Source organism: Esox lucius, chromosome 3 (genome assembly GCF_011004845.1).
Source record: "Esox lucius isolate fEsoLuc1 chromosome 3, fEsoLuc1.pri, whole genome shotgun sequence".
In the NCBI taxonomy this organism is placed as follows: Eukaryota; Metazoa; Chordata; class Actinopteri; order Esociformes; family Esocidae; genus Esox; species Esox lucius.
The window spans coordinates 19,864,429-19,884,794 of NC_047571.1; the positions used below are offsets into that span (position 1 = coordinate 19,864,429).

At 44.2% G+C, this 20,366-nt stretch overlaps 1 protein-coding gene and 1 non-coding gene across 2 annotated transcripts; both read left to right on the plus strand.

Annotated features, from left to right (window-relative positions):
- Positions 1-72, plus strand: trnae-cuc. Its single transcript has one exon. It is a non-coding gene; the product is annotated as a tRNA-Glu (tRNA).
- A 3,051-nt stretch (positions 73-3,123) lies between these two features.
- On the plus strand, positions 3,124-9,764 carry LOC105021249 (granulocyte-macrophage colony-stimulating factor receptor subunit alpha). Its single transcript, XM_010888786.4, has 10 exons — positions 3,124-3,239; positions 3,769-3,851; positions 4,071-4,120; positions 4,210-4,249; positions 6,593-6,692; positions 6,897-7,227; positions 7,322-7,463; positions 7,642-7,759; positions 8,203-8,278; positions 8,455-9,764. The coding sequence occupies exons 2-10, from the start codon at positions 3,776-3,778 to the stop codon at positions 8,551-8,553; spliced, it is 1,032 nt and encodes a 343-aa protein (XP_010887088.2). The 5' UTR covers positions 3,124-3,239; positions 3,769-3,775; the 3' UTR covers positions 8,554-9,764.
- The last annotated feature ends 10,602 nt before the right edge of the window (positions 9,765-20,366 follow it).

Here is a 20,366-nt window from a genome sequence, read left to right on the forward strand (position 1 = left end):
TCCCTGGTGGTCTAGTGGTTAGGATTCGGCGCTCTCACCGCCGCGGCCCGGGTTCGATTCCCGGTCAGGGAACACCGTTTTTAAAGGGCCATGGATTATGAGATGTTTTCCGAAAGGTATCTACGGGCTAAGTAATGTAACTAAATATCTATATAGATGTTTTATTTTGAGGTAGTGGTCTTCTTGGAGTACTGTACTCAATGCAAAATCTGAAATTTAATACGCTCCTAGCTGTCCTCCCACATTTTTGAAGACTGACATGTATATGACAAGTAAACTGTCTTTTGATGGCCCAATGATAATTGTATTGTACATATTTTATTTATGAGTTTGCATAATCGTTTAAATTTGCACAGTTATATGGGCCATTTTACAATCAGCCTAGCCCCCACGGTCAGAGAGCCTGAAATGAGAGCATTAACGAATTACCCCCAGTTCTGTATCATGCCCATTTAAAAAAAGTTGGCACAGGACATGTCCCACAATGTTCACTTCTTAATTTAACAATACTTTGTAAGCATTTGGGAAGAGAGGAGAACACCTGCAGTAATTTTGAAAGTGAAATGTATCCCCGTTCTTGCTTGATTTCAGCGGCTCAACAGTTCAGGGTCTCCTTTGTCATATTTTTCATTTAATAATGCACCAAATATTTTCAGTGGGGGACAGGTCCAGTTTAGCACCCATACTCCTTTACTAAGGAGCAATGTAAGTCGTGCAGAATGTGGTTTGGCATTGTCTTGCTGAAATAAGCAGGCCCTTCCCTGAAAAAAGACTGTCTGGATGGCAGCATATGTTGCTCCAAAATCTGTATATATTGTTCAACATTAATGGTGCCTTCACAGATGGGCAAGTCACTAGGTGCCATGTGCACTAATGCACCCCCATACCATCACGAATGCTGGCTTTTGAACTGTGCGCTAATGGTCGGTATCCTCATTAGTCTGGAGATCACGGCATCTATGATTTCCAAAAATTATTTCAAGTTACTGAGTAGGCACCAATCACAGGCAGCATTTTTAGGTTGTCATTATTTAGACTTCTCACAAAGTATTTTACAGTATTTTGATACAAAATATGAAGCCATTTTCATGAACCCTATGAAATACAAAATACAATTTTGTATTTGAAATATGTATTTGAAATACATGTATCATAAATACTGCCCATCCCTGGGTACAAAGGGCAATTCTAAATGTGTAATTGAGGCAAATTGAAGGAGTAAGGGAGCGTGTGCAACTGGGATGCAGAGATAGCAGCAATGAGGTCCCAGAGTTAGACATGTATATGTAACAACTGAAAAATGCAAGTACGATGGCAATTCTAAATGTGCAAAGAGGCAAAGTGAATGGGCAAGGTGCATGTGCAACTGAAATGCAGGGATAGCAGCAGTGAGGTTTTAGGTAAACACATACCTGTAACATCTGAAAACGACCATTATTAGTCTTTGCAATGCAGTGTCAAGAGTCCAGTAGTACAAAGGGAGTAGTGCCAACAAGCTCTCTGAGAGGCAGGGGTGTATGGTTAGTGATGGGTCACAGAGACCAGCAGGGTTACAGTAGATAGAAAGAAACTGTTCCTGAGCCAGCTGTTGCGAGAACAGAGAGACCTGTACCGCCTGTCTGATGGTAGGAGTGCAAACAGTTTGTGACATCAATGTGAAGGGTCCCTGATGGTGCAGCATGTCCTGTGCTGATACTGCTTGCACTGGAGATCTATGATGGCTGGGAGCTGGGCACCAGTGATGTGCTGGGCGGTTTTCATCACCTGTTGCAGGGACTTCTGGTCGGCTACGGAAAAACCGCTAAACCCCTCTATGACGCACAATGACGTTAGTCAGAAATGTCTTGATTGTGCAGCAATAAGAGTTCACAAGGATTTTTGTGGACAAACGGGCCTTCTTCACCCTCCTCAAAAAGTACAGGCACTGCTGCGCATTTTTGACCAGGGCTAAGGTGTTGTGCGTCTAGGAGAGATCCTCAGAGATGTTGACACCTAGGAATTTGGAGCTGGACACACTCTATCTCAATGCCATAGGTGAGAACTGGGGTGTGACTGCAGCCTTTAGACTTCCTGATATCCAAAATGAGCTCCTTGGTTTTCTTTGCATTGAGAGACAGATTGTTGTCAGCACACCATGCCGCCAGGCCAAGGGCGGTGCTAGGGGGTGGCCTGCGGTTGCTCAAGCAACCCCAAAAATTGGCAAAGCAACCCCATATCAACCCCAGAAAATTATAAGCATTCTTTTTGTTTTTCCTCATTTTTCCTCTTTGCCATATTTCGCAGATAAATAGCAGTACAATCTTGCGAAAGCAAGGGCTCAGAATAAGCGAATAACTAGGCTCACAGAGGTGGAGGTGAAGTTGTCTAACCTGACAGACTGGGGTGAATAAATCATATGAATCAATCTTTTAATGATATTATGTACTGTAGATGATGAGATCCCCAAACTGGTAGCAATTATATGTTGAGAAACATTATTCTTAAAATATTTACGCTATTTGCCCGTGCAGTGTTGAACCCCTCCCCATCCTCACTCCTGACAGACCCATCCTCTCTTTTAATACCCAATCTTGTTACTGACCTGTTTCCAATTGACCAAATTAGTTGTGTGATATTCCACCAGGTTTTGTTTTTTTAGCATTAACAACTTTTCTAGTCTCTTGTTGCCTCCATCCCAACATATATTTAAATGTGTTGCTGGCATCAAATTCAAAGTGGGCATATATTTTTCAAGAATCAATAAAATGCCTCAGTTTCAACATCTGATATGTTGTCTTTAAACTACTTTCTATTGAATATACGGTTTAAATGATTTGCACATCATTGCATTCTGTTTTTATTTTATGCAGTGTCCACATTTTTTGGGAAACAGGGTTGTACATAGATTTCAGTTGGTACTGACTGTTACATGAGTGCCATAAAACATGTAAACTGTTAAGCAAAAGGGGCTACATACATACTAAAGTATAAATCTTATTAATAGGGAAAGTAAGACTGTAAACACGCCTTATGTTAGAACAGTTAGAAGGCGACGCCTACTTCAAGGAGGGGAAGAAACTACAGTATGTTTTAATAGACATGTAAAACCAGGCGCTGAGTGACTAGTTTCCTGTCTGTCATTTTACCAGTAACTGAGTAACGTCACATTTCCCTCTAAGTTGTAGTGTACCAACAGTGTTGAAGTTGACCCCAGACACACATCCAGAACTCACAGAAGACGGCGCTCAACAAAACCCACGGTATGATACTTCTTTCATTATATAATGACACGACGTTTCTACCCTGTATTCCAGGCATAATTATTAGTCTTTATTTGTAATTAACAATGACAAATGGGTTTTGTGCGGTTAAAAGACAAACGTTTTGTTCTGTTTAGAAGTCTAAAACATTAAGGGTAAATGTATTATTTGTGTTTTTCAACTGTCTTATGTATGTAAGTTGTCTCATAACCCTGAATAAGGGTCAGTGTGGTCGGGTCTCCCACTGGACGGGGTAAGGGTTTGATGTAGACCAGCTGATCCAAGATCTATACTTCAGAGTAAACTGTAACATGAGCTATGAAGGCCAATGTTATAAACACCTCAAAAGCTACATGAGAATGTTTAAAATCTGATTGAAAGTATGTAGAAATAGAAAAGTCCAGATGTGATGTCTTTTGAGCTTTGGCGGCCGATGCCTTGTGTAGAACGACGGTTTTTCCACATGAGCATACCAGGAACTCTTGTCAGCGTAGAACTGCTTAACTCTTGATGCTTTTCTCCATCACAGGTTAGCCATGGTACCATGCCTGTTATTTACATTGCTCCAGGTCGGGGAGGTGGCGCTGCATGCGTTTGGACCCACAGAGATAGGTGTGTTTTAGGCGTCATCCTTCTGTGTTTACCCCATAATCTGTATTGTGGTCCTTGATAAAATCATGGTGCTTGCAATGCAATAGTTGTTGGTTAAATTACCATGGTGGGCCAGTGTGTGAAGCATCAAATGTAGGCACTCACTGCTGAATGACTACACTGTAATATCTGACAGTAATGCTGACTGAACCAAGTGTTTTCTGGGTATATTTACTGCAGGGCTGGATGAAACACATTATCAGGACTACCAGGACTGTGAGGGTGATGAGGTAAGATCATTCTTATAATCTGTGGTCAATGATCTTGCATCTAAAACCAGCTCAGATTTACAGCCCCTGTTGCCTTTCCTCTCTAACAGGATAACTTGACTGACAAGGAAAGGCTCTGCAGCTCAGAAAGTAAGACCCACACAGCCATGCAATCTATTATTATTGGCCGATACACACTTCACACAAACAGAGCAACCGAGCATCATGTACAGTTTGAACTAGATGCGATTTTGCACCAAACGAGATATAACATTGAACTACCAAAATGATTTGAAGTCAGAGTCTGATCACAGTTGGACACAAAATAATTTTATTTCAATATTTTCAGTTCTCCTCTTCCTCTCTATCAGTGGCAGCTTGATAAGCGATGGTTTCGTCATCCAAAAAGAAGACTTCTGTCTAATTTTGCTCTAAGATATTTGAGGAAAGAATGAGAGGAAGAGGAATACTCTCACTAAAAACTTGGTAGCTTTTTCAAGTGTAATATCAATCTTTATTCACTTCTCTCTTTGTAGGTTTTACAGACTCTCCTGAGTCCTTCTAATTTTACGCATTTTGACCATCTCACATTACTGACATTTCACCAAAAAAATTAGCAAAATGTCCTCTTCCGTCACTGAGATTAGATCTGTTCTTATCTATTTCATGAATGTAGTTAGTTTTAAAATATTTTTTCAGTCTTTCACATCGCTGTGGAGGAATCTTGGCCCAGTCTTCTTGGCAGAATTACAGTAATTCAGCAACATTGGAGGGATTTCAATAATGAACTGCTCGTTCAAGGTCCTGCTACACCATCTCGATGGAGTTCAAGTTAAGACTTTGACTAGGCTAATCCAAACCTTAATTTTGTTTCTTGTGAGACATTCTGAGGGGGACCTACTCTTTTGTTTAGGATCATTATTCTCCAGCATAACCCAGTTACACTGCAGCTTCAGAACACAGTCTGATGACCGGACATTCTCCTTTAGAATTTTCTGGTAGAGAGCAGAATTCATAGTTCCTTCAATGATGGCAAGCCTTCAAGGCCTTGAGGCAGCAAAGCATCCCCACAGCATCACACAAACACCACAACGTTTGACTGTTGGGATGATGTTCTTATTTTTAAATGCTGAGTTTGCTTTACACCAGACATAATGGGACCCATGTCTTGTAAAAAGTTCCACTGCTGACTTGTCTGTCCACAGAACATTATACCAAATAGCTTGGAGGTCATCAATGTGCTCTTTTGCAAATGTGAGACGAGAACTAATCTTTTTCTTAGTTAGCGGTGGTGTGCCCAGTCTCTTTCTTATTGTCGTATCATGAACGCTGATCTTGAGTTGTTGCTGTATCCTTGGGGTAATTTTGGTAGGCCGGCCATTTGGGCCTCCTAACTGTATGGACCTGGTGCTCCCTTGCAGTACAGCTGGATCTTTGCAGCCTGCGGGTCCCACAGGGTCTGGTCCATATGGGCCCAGATCTACCCATTAAGGGGGTTATTCCATCGTTAAAAGGCCATTTGTATGATTTTTACTGTACTACTGAACTGTGATACTATCTGTACATTCAACTATTTTTTTATGCAAAATTGTGCCTGAGATATTTCTTATTGAAACTTTCTTTCAAGTCAGTTTGCATTGACTTGTAGTTTCCACATATTATGTTTAGACATGTACTCTTATTTTCCATGTAGACTAGTTAATACTATTCCGGTCTCATTCGTTAAGGGAAGACATTGTTTAACATTCAGTCTTGTACACGTTGGAGGAAGGATTCTACACAGTGCACTCTGGATAAGCTACTTCTAAATGTAGAAAAATTTAAATGTAGGTAGTAATACATGAAAACGATGCTACGTCGCTGTGATTGCAAAGTATGTGTGAAGAGTTTGTGTAGTGGCCATAGAGTAGGATAGAGGACCCACCGCTGTATGTTTCATTGTGTGTGTGAGTGCACAGGTGTGTGAGTACACAGGCAGCACCGCTGAGGGCTACTGCCATTTAAATGAGTTAACTGAGTGCCTACACTCTTTCTAGCTTTACAATCTCAAGTTGAGGAGTGACATTTTTTTAACCAGTCAATAATAGCTTGAAAATAGTTCTAGAAATGCTTACCTGGGGTTCCTGTTATTAATACTTAATTACTGGGTGCCAGGTTTTACAACTTAATTTACAACATACCTGACTCCAACTAGGTCATCAGTCATGTGATCATAACTCTAACTAGGTCGTCAGTCATGTGATCATAACTCCAACTAGATCATCAGTCATGAAATCATAACTCCAACTAGATCATCAGTAATGTGATCATAACTCTAACTAGGTAATCAGGAGGAATCAGCAAATGAAGCAGTGAAAGTCACACCCAATTGATTACAATAAAACCTCAAGGGTGATGTCCATGTTAACACAGCATAACTACAGCCCAGCAACCTAGCAAACACATACACACACTTGCATGCACTCATTCACTGAATGTTGTCTGTAATTCTAGCTTTGAAGACCAGCTGTCTTATCTACCCAAACAATCAGATCGCATGCTCTTGGGAGTCGAATGATACTCCTAATGACACCAAAAGCAATGCTTCCATCTGGTAAGCATCTCTCACAACTTCCAATAAAAATTAACAGCTTACAAATAACATAATGACACTTGTATTACAATAGTAATACAATTGTGTCAATTCATAAATGATTACTGTAATAACATTTAAAAAAAACGCCTATAAAAAAATGCAACAGTACTCTCATTTTACTAGGTGGCCATCTTAATCAAGGTGTGTGTGTTTGAATCTCAGCGTGTCTGAGATGAGGGAGTGTGTCTTGACGGTCATGGAATGCCAACGAGGGGCTGATATGGTTGACGCTGGGGTTGGAAATGTGTCTGTGGATGGTTTCCAAGTGGATGATTTCCACAGTGTGATCCTGACTGTCAATGTGTCACACGATGACACCTGGTGCAACCACACCAGTTATCACGAAGCGCTAGACATTAAGCAACTGAGTCCACCCTCCAACGTCACTGCCTGGGTAACAGGGACAGACCTGTTTGTGCATTGGGATCACCCGCACAACATTATTTCCAAAGCCTTTCGTTGCCTTAACTACCAGCTTGACATCAATAACCAGGTAAGCATCATTATACAAGAGAGAGATATTTCTATATTGTGATTGGTGTTTGCTTGGTGTTATGGTAAGAGGCTGTGTGTATGTCTCTTATAAGGAGAAAGACTTAACAGGGGCTCAAAATATGACTCACAGTGAGAGCGTGGACCCCACACAATCACACAATGTGAAGGTGAGGGTAAAGTACAGCGATGATTGCAGAGGATCTACAAACTGGAGCAACTGGAGCAATACCATCAGTAAGTCTGCAGTTATTCATATTAATATATTTTCCTGCCACACTTAAAGAAAAAATCTAAATAATGACAGTAACATATTAAAATCATAGAAATTAGATATGAAGTAAAAAAGAACTCAACTTTTTCTGTCAGTTTGTTCTGACAACACCACTGTGTGTCCATTTATGTGTGTTTTCAGCAGTGGCACCACTCAATCAATCTCTGGAAGTCGCAGGTATCACTCTGAGAATCGCAGGAATCACTCTGGGGATACCCATGATCCTCCTGGCACTAATGCTGCTTATCCGACTACAGAGGTATTCTGCTGGAATCTTGTAGAGGAAGGGAGAGATCCAAAAGAAACAGAGTTATTTATTCATATGAGAGACGGAGGGGACAGAGAATGAAGACATTTACATTTACAAACGAACGCAGAAAAAGACAAAGAAAAAAGACAAGATAATGTATTAATAATATGTAATAACTGTTAAGTGCTGATGCAATTTGAGCTTCTCACCACAGACCAGACAACTGTTTACTGTGAAACAGAACTTCCTTCAAACGATAGAGAGGTGGAAAACACCCATTATTCTTAGAAAATGACAGAAAGGGGAAAAGCAAAATGCACAAGGGACTTCAGAGAAACTGGTGGCAACAGTATTGTTCACAGTGTGTGTGTTCTCCATGAATGTAATGATATCGAGCTGAGGCTGCGACTGTCTGGCCACTGACTGGCTGTGGTGTGCCTGTTTGTTTTCAGGGATCGTCTTTTCCCCCCCATCCCTGGTCCCCCACTGAAGATTAAACAACTATTGGAGAGAGACCACCGATTTCAGGTGGGAAAACACACGCACTCACAAGCATGCGCACATATTGCAGAAACGTGTTATGCTTGGTGATTGAAAAGAAACTTTTGAATCATATCCGATCTCTTGTGAAGTTAACAAAGCTTCTCTCTCCCTCTCTCTTCCTCTCTCTCCCTCCCCCTCCCCCTCCCTCCCTGTTTGCACAGTTTGCCCCTCAAGTGCAGTTGTCCAAATGTGTTGAGGAGATCACAGTGGTGGAAGAAGCTGAGGAAATACCTGACATATTAACAAAATTACCCATTTAAAGACCTAACTAAAGTCCAATCATCCTAAACCCCTTGTTTAAGGATCTATAAGAAGGATCTCCAGGGCGGAAGATGCAGCCATAATAGTTTGTTAGGACCTACGCAATTGTTTCAAATCTTAAGAAAAAGGTGGATTATCAGACTGTAGAAATCCATACACCTTTCATGACAGATTTATAAAGTCTGCTGTGCTTCATAAATTACCCATAACAATTATTTCCTTCACTTTTAGATCTCCATTAAGCTGTATGGGGGAAAACACAGAATTACTTAACTAGCCCAAGTTGGAGACATTATACATTTTTTCTTGCTTCCTTTTGAAACAGCATATGCCCATATCAGTGTGTGCTGTGGGCTGTTTCTAAGCTGTGTAGCTGTTAACAGTGATTCTAGTGATACTGGTGGAGATGGAACAGCTTTACCAGAAACCTTAATTGAATCCCAAACTGGGAGTGGGATGTCATGATCAGAATTAATCCAGTGGTCATTAGCTTGTTTCCAGGGATGGTATAGGTCCCAGAGTGCTGTGATCCAGTAACCTTACCAGGTTAAATACTGTACAATTTACAGTGTCGTTAAAAGTTCAAATATTGGCTAAGATGAGACCAGAGTTTTTCAAATCTATTAAAAACATGATTAATGAAGAAAACTAGAAAAAATACCTCTTACCTTAGGGAGGATACAAATTATTTATAATTGTGGCAGCCTTATGTTAATTATATATCACAGATGGGGGGTTTCAAATAGGCTACACATCCATTATTGGGACGTAAATCTCAAAAGCATTTATGCAGGTTTGCATTATCAAATAATTTCAGCATTATTTAATCAGGTATGTCAGTTGAGAACAAATCAATGAAAAAAGGAAACATCTTAAACCTGAAGAGAGAAAAAAAGATGTGTGGACTTACTTTTGTGGGAATTTCCTTGCTGTGTTTGTAGCGTAGACTGGGAACAACTAAAGAAGAGATGTTGAGTTTCATTGTTGGGGTAGTAGGGCAGAATGGAGCAAAAGTAAGAATTCTTTGTTTTCAAGGTTGCACCTTTTAGCTGGAAAGATATTTTAAATGGATTTGACAGAATTTGACAGAAGTGCATGCTTCACAGGTGAAGTGATATTCTTTGGATCATCTGAAGTTCTTAATTTCTCCTCCACATACAGCTCCGGAAAATATTAAGAGACCACTGCACCTTTTTCCTTCCTTTCCAAAACAGTTGACAAGGAAGGTTTTGAGTGAGGAACAGAATAGTTAAAATTAAGAGACCACTGCAAATTGAACGCTTCTGTTCCTCACTCAAAACCTTCCTTTTCAACTTTTTTGGAAAGAACAGAAAAAGGTGCCGTGGTCTCTAAGTTTTCTCCGGAGCTGTATTTGCCTTCCCATCAGTTTGATAAATACCTTAATCTTGTTTGTCCATAACTGTACTGCCTGATCTCTACACTATTTAGCAAATTCTAAACTGGCCTTTCTGTTTTTGCATCTGATCAGAGGTTTGTATCTTGCAGTATAGCTTTTGTTATGCTGCTGAAGTCTTCTGTGAACAGTTGATTGTGACACTTTCACCCCAGCGTTCTGGAGGTTTTTGGTTTCACTGACTCCTTAGGGTTGTTGTTCACAGCTCTGGTCATTATCTGTTATCAACTGCTGTTGCTTTTGTTGTTATTTGAAAGTGCTGTTATTCTTTCTTGGTAAAACATAAGTGTGGAAACAGACAGAAATAAAAGATGACTGTCTGTACTCTGCCTCATATTCATCTTTAAATCATTAAGAATCCTTCAGAGTATTTCAAATATAGAATATATTTGAAAAACATTAGGTGTATATGCACTACCGTTCAAATGTCTGGGGTCACTTAGACATTTCCTTGATTAAAATTAACATTAAAATAACATCAAATTTATCAGGGGTTGTATTCACAAAGCATCTTAAAGCTAAAAGTAGCTCCTAACTTGCTGATTTAGGAGTAACTCTTAAAAGGACTCAGAGTAGCCTATTTCACAAAATTATGTGCTGTTCTGTGAAGGGAGTACTACACATCGCTGTTCGAGATCTTCAGTGTCTTGGGAATTTCTTGCATGGAATAGCCTTCATTTCTCAGAACAAGAATAGACTGGAGAGTTTCAGAAGAACGTTTTTGGTTTCTAGCCATTTTGAGCCTGTAATCGAACTCAAAAGCTGATGCAGAAGATCCTTAACTAGTATAAGGAAAGACAGTTTTATTGCTTCTTTAAACAGCACAACCGTTTTCAGCTGTGCTAACATAATTGCAAAAGGGTTTTCTAATGATCCATTTGCCTATTAAAATTAATCCATAAACTTCAATCAATAAACTTGGATTAGCAAACACAATGTCAAAATGGAACACAGAAGTGATGGCTGCTGATTTTGGGCCTCTGTACGCCTTTGTAGACATTCCATTAATGTTTCCAGCTACAATAGTCATTTGCAAAATTAACAATGTCTACACTGTATTTCTGATGTTGGTTTGGAGTGTTTATGAAGGTTTTATAACATTATGTAGTGAACTCCAAAAGTATTGGGACAGGGCCACATTCTTTTCTTTCTATAGTACAGGACTTTAAGTGAAAAATTATAAAACTTCTCTAAGGTAAAGACTAGACTGTCTTTCAGGGTGTTTTGTATTTACAGCTCCGGAATAAATTAAGAGACCACTGCACCTCTTTCTTTCCTTTCCAAAAGAGTTTGCATTTAGAGTCTTTTGTTGGTGTCTGACAATTTGAATGCAAATACCCTCAAATTAAAACTGACCATCTGCATTTTAACCCCAACTTCATTGTATCATTTCAAATTGAAAGTGCAAAAAAACGTATGATGTGTCAGTATCTAAATGCTTTGGAATTTAAATGAATGAAAGTAAACAAAACAATTGATCTGATTATGGTGGCAATCTGACAAAATAAAATTACACTGTTCTGGTCTCAACTCATATTCCATCCTTTTTAAGGATTATTCTTCCCCTCTTGCTTAAAGCGTTCAATAACACAAAATGGGTGAAAAACCTCTTGGACTTGATGCCGCAAAAAGTTGATGGATGCTACTGCCTAATATAAGTTAAGCACATGAGCTACTAAGCCTAGTGGGCAGACCACATTGTTGAAAACCCCCCCCAAATATGTATATATTTAATGCATTGATTTTTTTTAGCTTTTCTAAGCTACTCTTCAATGCATTATGTTCTAATAGAGTAGACTTTCACAAGAGGTCCTGCTGCTCCCTGATAGATAGTGGGCATGAAAAGTAATTGAATTAAGCTTGACACAATGTATGAGAGTACTAATTATCTCTGTACGAAGGACACTAGGTAGGAAATGTGATGCCCCATTACTGATGGGTCCTATATAGGGCTTCACGATATATCGTTTCAGGATCGACATTGCGATGCATCCGCGATAGTCACATGGCAGACCGTGTGATTTAGTAAGGTAAACATATATCAGTCTACAATATATATATTTTTTCAAATGGAAAATCAGCATTATATCTGTCTGTTACAAGGTAACTCTGATTTATGGGTTATTGGATACACAGTTTATTATTATTATTTTAAACATGGTTCGTTGCTGCATGTGGTTGACATGCAGGCTCTGCTTGCGCGTGACGAAATGATGAGCAAGGAACAGGCAAAAAAGAAATGCATCATCAATTACATGGAAATATTTCGGCTACAGACAGGATGATGTTGACCAAAAACAGGAACTTTGTCGAGAGTGCCTTGCTATTGTTGCCACAACACGACCAATTTGTTTGATCATTTATGGCGGCACCACAAATCTTCGTATGACGAGTGCAAAGCATTTCAGTGCCATCCAAAGCTAAAATATATTTTGGATGTGTGAGGTCTTCCCGTCACTCCCGGTCCGATTCCTCCCTGCCACACTCCGCACCTGCCACCAGTCCACTTCCCAGCATGCATGAACGCACCCAACACTCCAGATCCCAATCACCTGAATATTGAACACCTGTGCCCTGTTTACCCCTCTATATTACCTGTGCTCTTCCTCCCCTCCAGCGTGAGGTATTGTTCCCTGTGGACCTGCCAAGCAATCGATCGCACGCTCTCATTACGTTGTTGATTCCCAGCCTGTTGTGTTCTCTACCCTCTTGTCCCGTCCTCTCTCCTCGTTTACAGTATCCTGCGTCTTGACCTGTTCGTCTGCCCCGTCGTGTCTCTCCCTGCCTACCCTCCCTGTGTAGTTACTTGTACGGACTGCCTTCCCGGATCACCGACCTCTGCCTGCCCCTGGATATCCTTACCGTCTCTCCCAGCTGTACTGTAGTCTCCGCTGAATGATCACCCGGCTTCCAGACCTGCTGGCCTGCCTTTTGGTTTCACGTCTCTGCTCATCCCTGCCTGTGCCTTCGCCCTTTAGGACTGACCTTCTGGTTCCCGACTCTCTGCCTGGCTTTAGCATTTGTGTGTTAGCCTACTCCCTTGTGCGACGAAAAATAAATCTACCATTGCACTCCTGCAATTGGACCCACACAACTCTGGTCCTGGTGTTTGTTACAGAATACCTCACCCCACCGATGGATCCAGCAGAGCTGCATGCGCAACTGTCGCAGCAAGAGGAGAGGATCGAGGAGATGATGCGGCTGCTTCGACATCCAGTACCCACGCCTCCTCCGTCCGGTATGGTTGCCGTCTCCGCCTCCGCTCCTAACATATCCCTGCCAAGCAAATACGACGGGTCTCCGGGAAAGTGCAAGGGGTTATCACCCGAGCCAGTTCAGCCGTGACCAGAACAAGGTGGACTTCGTCATCTCCTTGCTAACTGACAAAGCCCTAGACTGGGCCACAGCCTTGTGGTCCGCAAATAGCCCCGAACTAGGCTCGGAGGCACAGTTCCTTGCCCTATTCAGGGAAGTATTCGACCACCCCGTCACGGGACGCAACGTAGGGGATCAGCTGGTCGAGATCAGGCAGGGGACACGCACCGCGGCAGCATACGCCCTGGATTTCCGCACCTTGGCTGCTGGGAGTAAGTGGAGCGAGGCTGCCCTGCTCACGGTCTACCGGAGGGGACTGAATCGGGAGCTGCAGACAGAGCTGGCCTGCAGGGGTGACCTAGCCTCCCTCAGTGAGTACATCAATGTGTCCATTGCCATAGACAACTTACTGTTGGACCGAAGGAGGACTACCACCCTACGACCCAGACCGGCCCCTTCGACATCCACGGTGTCGACACCCCCAGCGACACCACCAGAGCACGAACCCATGCAGCTAGGTCGTTCCCGTCTGTCCGCCGCGGAGCACCATCGTCGCCGTTCCGAGGGTCTCTGCCTATACTGTGGCGAAAGAGGACACTTCGCCTCCCGGTGCTCTATCAGGCCGCCTCGTCCCGGAGAGAGAGAGACCTCCGCGCACCATCAGGTAGGAAGCTCCCACCTCCTCAACGTCACCCATAAGCAGTTGCATCTACCTGTGTGTCTCACTGTCAGGGGGCATCCGTTCTGCCTGGAGGGCTTGGTCGACTCAGGAGCCGCTGGGAGTTTCATAGACATGGAAACGGCAGAACAACTGGGGATCAAATTGTACCCAATAGAACCGCCGTTGCGCGTGAAATCCCTGGATGGGGGACCGCTTGGATCCGGCTATGTTCGCCATCAAACGGAACCACTAGACATGCAGGTGGGGGCATTGCACACAGAACGCATCCAGTTGTTAGTGGTTTCCTCCCCCCATGAGCCGGTGGTGCTGGGGCACCCCTGGCTCTGCCTACACGACCCAGACATATCCTGGAGCAAAGGAGAGTTGACGGCCTGGAATATGACCTGCCTTTCTCGCTGTTTGAGTGTTCCCTGCAGAGCCACCTCAGTGGAAAGCGCCATGACTTCAACCACTCCGGAACCCCCGCCCGTGTACTCCCAGTTCAGACAGGTCTTCAGCGAGGAAAAAGCCTCGGAGTTACCACCACACCGCCCGTGGGACTGCGCCATAGAGCTGGTCGAGGGAGCCCCGCTTCCACGGGGACGCGTGTATCCTCTGTCCGTCCCGGAAACAGAGGCCATGAACACCTACATCGACGAGTCTCTGCGTCAAGGAGCTATCCGCCCGTCGACGTCCCCTGCTGCTTCTAGCTTCTTCTTCATTGGAAAGAAGGACGGCGGCTTACGCCCCTGCATAGACTACAGAGGACTGAACGCTGTGACCGTCAAGAACCGCTATCCTTTGCCTCTCATCTCGGCGGCGTTGGAACAAATCGGACAGGCCTCAATCTTCACCAAGTTGGATTTGCGGAGCGCGTATCATCTCGTGCGCATACGAAAAGGTGATGAATGGAAAACCGCCTTCATCACCCAACGCGGCCACTACGAATACCGAGTCATGCCCTTCGGCCTTACCAATGCACCCGCCGTCTTCCAGGCATTCATGAATGACATATTCCGGGACATGATTGACCGGTTTGTCATAATATACCTTGATGACATCCTAATCTATTCCGGAAACCTAACCGAGCACATTGGGCACGTCCGACAAGTACTACAACGGTTGCGGCAACACCGACTGTATGTAAAACTAGAAAAGAGTGTGTTCCACGTTTCCCAAGTGGCCTTCCTTGGATCGGTGCTGTCGCCAGGCTGTGTCCAGATGGACGAGAGCAAGGTATCTGCCGTGCGTCAGTGGCCACCCCCCAAAACCGTCAAGGAGATGCAACGATTCCTGGGGTTTGCGAACTATTACCGACGGTTCATCAGGAACTTCAGCACAATCGCTGCCCCATTGACCGCTCTGACCAGTCAGAAAACCAGGACGTTGTGTTGGACTGACGCTGCCAAAGCAGCCTTTGATAAACTGAAGGACCTATTCACCAGTGCTCCCATACTCCACCAGCCTGATTCCAAACTCCCGTTCGTAGTGGAAGTGGACGCCTCGGAAACGGGAGTAGGGGCGATCCTGTCACAGCGCGTTGGCACGCCTCCCAAGTTGCGCCCTTGCGCCTTCTACTCTAAGAAACTCACCCCCGCTCAACGGAATTACGATGTCGGGAATCGAGAGCTCCTCGCGATTAAACTGGCACTGGAAGAATGGAGACACTGGTTGGAGGGAGCCCTTCACCCCTTCCTGGTACTCACGGACCACCGCAACCTGGAATATTTGCAGTCGGCTAAACGTTTAAATCCCCGGCAAGCTCGATGGTCTCTTTTCTTCAACCGCTTTCGTTTTTCAGTCTCCTATGTACCGGGGAAAAAGAACACCAAGGCTGACTCCCTCTCCCGCTTGTTCGAGCAACCGACCTGCCCTCCGTCGCCCGAAACAATTCTGCCCTCCACCTGCCGTGTCGGACCAATACGCTGGGACATCCAGGACACCATCGAGGAGGCCCTGTTTACGGATCCGGCCCCTCCTACCTGCCCACCAGGGAAGATTTATGTCCCTGCGGCGGTTCGTCCCCAATTATTGCAATGGTGCCACACTTCGTTGGGGACTGGGCATCCGGGCATCACCCGTACCACTAAAATCCTGGGTAAGCGGTATTGGTGGGCGTCTCAATCCGACGATGTGCGCGACTATGTCCTGTCCTGCCCTGTCTGCGCGCAATCGAAAAGTCCCCGTCACTTACCCGAGGGGCTGCTACAGCCTCTACCTACTCCTCACCGCCCCTGGTCACATATCGCTATGGATTTTATAACAGACCTACCGGACTCCAACGGGTATACCACGATTCTAACCGTAGTTGACCGGTTTTCTAAGATGTGCCGTCTGATACCCCTAGCTAACCTGCCCAATGCCACAGAATTGGCGGACCTTATTTTCCAACAGGTGTTCCGGCAGTTCGGGATTCCCGAGGACATCGTGTCAGACCGGGGACCCCAATTCATCTCCCGTGTATGGAGGGCGTTCTGCGACCGACTCGGGGTATCAGTAAGCCTATCCTCCGGGTACCATCCTGAGACCAACGGTCAGACGGAAAGACTAAACCAGGATATAGGAAAGTATCTGCGACAACAGTGTCAGAAACAGCCACACGACTGGAGCCGGTTCCTCCCATGGGTAGAATACGCACAAAACTCCCTCATTCACTCCTCCCTCAGACTCACTCCGTTTCAATGTGTCTTCGGTTATCAACCCCCTCTTTTCCCCTGGGATACAGAACCCGGTCCGGTCCCCGCAGTGGACGAGTGGTTCAGACGCAGCGCGAGAGTCTGGGAGACGGCGCACCGGCATCTCCAACAGGCGTCAAGTGCGCAGAAGACATACGCAGATCGCCGCCGGCGCCCGTCTCCCCTCTACCACCCCGGTCAGCGGGTTTGGCTGTCAACTCGGGACATCCGCCTGCGTCTCCCATGCCGTAAGCTGTCCCCCAAGTACATCGGTCCTTTCAAGATTATACGACGCATAAACCCTGTTACCTACCGTCTGCAATTGCCCCGCCAGTACAGGATCTCCCCTACGTTTCATGTATCTCTCCTCAAGCCGGTTCATTGCAGTCCCCTACATCCACCGGTCGCCCTGCATCCTGCTCCGCCTCCTTTGGACGTGGATGGGGGACCGGCGTATGCTGTGCGGGACATCCTGGATTCCCGCCGCCGTGGTGGCCTCCTACAGTACTTGGTTGATTGGGAAGGTTATGGCCCGGAGGAGAGGGCCTGGGTGCCCGCTCGCGACGTCCTGGCCGCGGACCTCACTGCGCGGTTCCACGCTGCGCGCCCGGATCGTCCTGCTCCCCGTCCGCGGGGTCGTCCGCCGCGGCGGTCTCGGCCGTCGGGGGCCGGCCGTAGGGAGGGGGGTTCTGTGAGGTCTTCCCATCACTCCCGGTCCGATTCCTCCCTGCCACACTCCGCACCTGCCACCAGTCCACTTCCCAGCATGCATGAACGCACCCAACACTCCAGATCCCAATCACCTGAATATTGAACACCTGTGCCCTGTTTACCCCTATATATTACCTGTGCTCTTCCTCCCCTCCAGCGTGAGGTATTGTTCCCTGTGGACCTGCCAAGCAATCGATCGCACGCTCTCATTACGTTGTTGATTCCCAGCCTGTTGTGTTCTCTACCCTCTTGTCCCGTCCTCTCTCCTCGTTTACAGTATCCTGCGTCCTGACCTGTTCGTCTGCCCCGTCGTGTCTCTCCCTGCCTACCCTCCCTGTGTAGTTACTTGTACGGACTGCCTTCCCGGATCACCGACCTCTGCCTGCCCCTGGATATCCTTACCGTCTCTCCCAGCTGTACTGTAGTCTCCGCTGAATGATCACCCGGCTTCCAGACCTGCTGGCCTGCCTTTTGGTTTCACGTCTCTGCTCATCCCTGCCTGTGCCTTCGCCCTTTAGGACTGACCTTCTGGTTCCCGACTCTCTGCCTGGCTTTAGCGTTTGTGTGTTAGCCTACTCCCTTGTGCGACGAAAAATAAATCTACCATTGCACTCCTGCAATTGGACCCACACAACTCTGGTCCTGGTGTTTGTTACAGGATGCATTTGCCAGTATTACACCCCCAAATTCCAAACGGCAGAGAGAAATCACAGATTCAAAATGTCACGTCACCAAAGACATGGTACCAATGAACACGGTTACCAAAGAGGGTTTTAAAAACATGATCCGGTCGCTAGACAAGCGGTATGTAATGCCATCAAGCAACTATTTTTCTCAAGTTGCCATCCCAGAGTTGTACAGGAAAGGTACAAGTTGAAAAAGAGCTGTAACAAGTGGAATATTATACAGGAACAACAGACTACTGAGCCCTACATAAGTCTGACCGTACACTTTATTAATGAGGACTTCCACCTGAAAAGTCACTGTTTGCAAACTACATTTATCCCAGAGGATCATACAAGTGAGAACATCGCAACAGGGATGAGAGAAGCTTTAGCTGATTGGGGCCTAGATGAGAGTTGTCTAGTCTGTATTACAACAGATAATGCCGCTAACATGGTGAAGGCTGCACCTGAACAAGTGGACCAGATTGCAGGTCTTGGTAAGTTATGCCCAATTGCGCATTCTATTTTACTACAGTTGCTATCACTATACTATTACTGTTACATATTATTACCTAGCAACCTGTTCTGAAATATAACAATTTTCATGAGTTTCATGAATTTCAATTGTAGAGGATGGGTCTGGGGAAGAATGAAGGATACATACTGTCAGGTTTATAGCCAAAGCTCTTTCTGAAGACATCCTGTATTTTTTCATATCGCAATATATAGACCCTTGGGTCATACAGTGGATATAAAAAGGGAGGATGGCTAGGCTCAGAAAGAGGTAAGGTCATATAGATGTGTCACAGATCAAGGAATTATAGTAAAAACGCAGACTAACAGATTCCGTGTGGTCAAATGAATATATTTGAATCAGACCGGCTTCATCCCTGGCTTGTGTTGGTGAGTGATGTCTTGACAAATATATCTGTAATTACAATCATTGGCCAAAAGGGGGCACTGCAACCTATGTGGGGAGACATCATGCATCTTGGTCATGTGACTGGAGTGCACTTCAAGCTTAATATTACCCATTGGAGACCAAATAGTTAAGGAGCTGTTAGCTTCTGTCCACTTTTGATCCATGAACAGAGTCTTTAAACAAATAAGTCAGGGGAGAATATTTAATGAGCATGAGTCCAAAATGTTGATCTTCCATAGTTCTTATATGTTCTCCAATGATTACAAAGTTAACACTCTTTTATGCCAGTACACATAGGAGGTGTTCAGTGGTCAGCCATTACACAGACTATAATAAGAAAGATGTATCCTACAAAATATATTTTTTTGGAAAAGTATAGTTTTGAGTGAGGAACAGAAGCGTTCAATTTACAGTGGCCTCTTAATTTTAACCCTTCTATTCCTCACTCAAAACACCTCTTTTCGACTTTTTTGGAAAGGAAAGAAATAGGTGCAGTGGTCTCTTTATTTTTTCCGGAGCTGTATTTCTACATTCAGAAAGTGAGGATCCTCTTGATTTAGGGAAAGGGTCACTACTCTCCTCCAAACAGTTCTATGTTTAAAAAGATTAGACTCTGCTTTAAACGTATTAAAGGATTATTAAAACTGACAGAATCTATATATGATGTCCTTGGGAAATTAAATTACCTCCCTGGAAGCAGTCTTGAGACTGTGGATTTTACTGTAGCTCTCAATGTCACACAGTTGTCTAGCCCATACCTTGTTAGATTTCTTACATAATTCTAAGTATATGTGACCATTAAATGAATATTTAAAAACTGTAGCTGCATGGATCTGATACAGACCATCAGATACCGTGTCCACCATTACAGGCCCATTGTTAAAGACTAGCAAAAATAAGAAATATATTTTATCAGCTTGGTCTACATTAAAAATTAGTGAAATCTAAATATTAAATGAGGCATTGTTTTTCAAAGAAATAATATTCTTTGTAGATGTAATTATTTTTCTCAAACTTAGCGTAACCCCTAGGGAATTGTCATGAACCACATCAAACATAAGTATCTTCCTATTGATATTTTTCAAGTTGATCTGAGTTATTAGGAGTACTTATGCAGTCATCCATGATTTCCTGTTTCATTAAGGTAGAAATATTAATTGAAATATGTCACATCCTGGCACTGCAGGTTGCCGTGCCAGTCATATCCAACTCATTTGGATCACGAACACCTCATTTGCATCACAGACACCTCTTTTGTGATTTATTTCCCTCACCTGTCTCCCTAATCGTTGTCCCTAAAAGGTCCTCTTTTCCTAGTGTTGTTTGGGACATGCTTGTTTATTGGTCTTTCTGTTTTGTACTGAGGTTCAGTGTTTCTTGTTGTTTCTTTTGTTAAAGTTCATGTTCTTTTATGAAATGTCCTCCGTGCTGCCTGCATGTGTCCCGCCT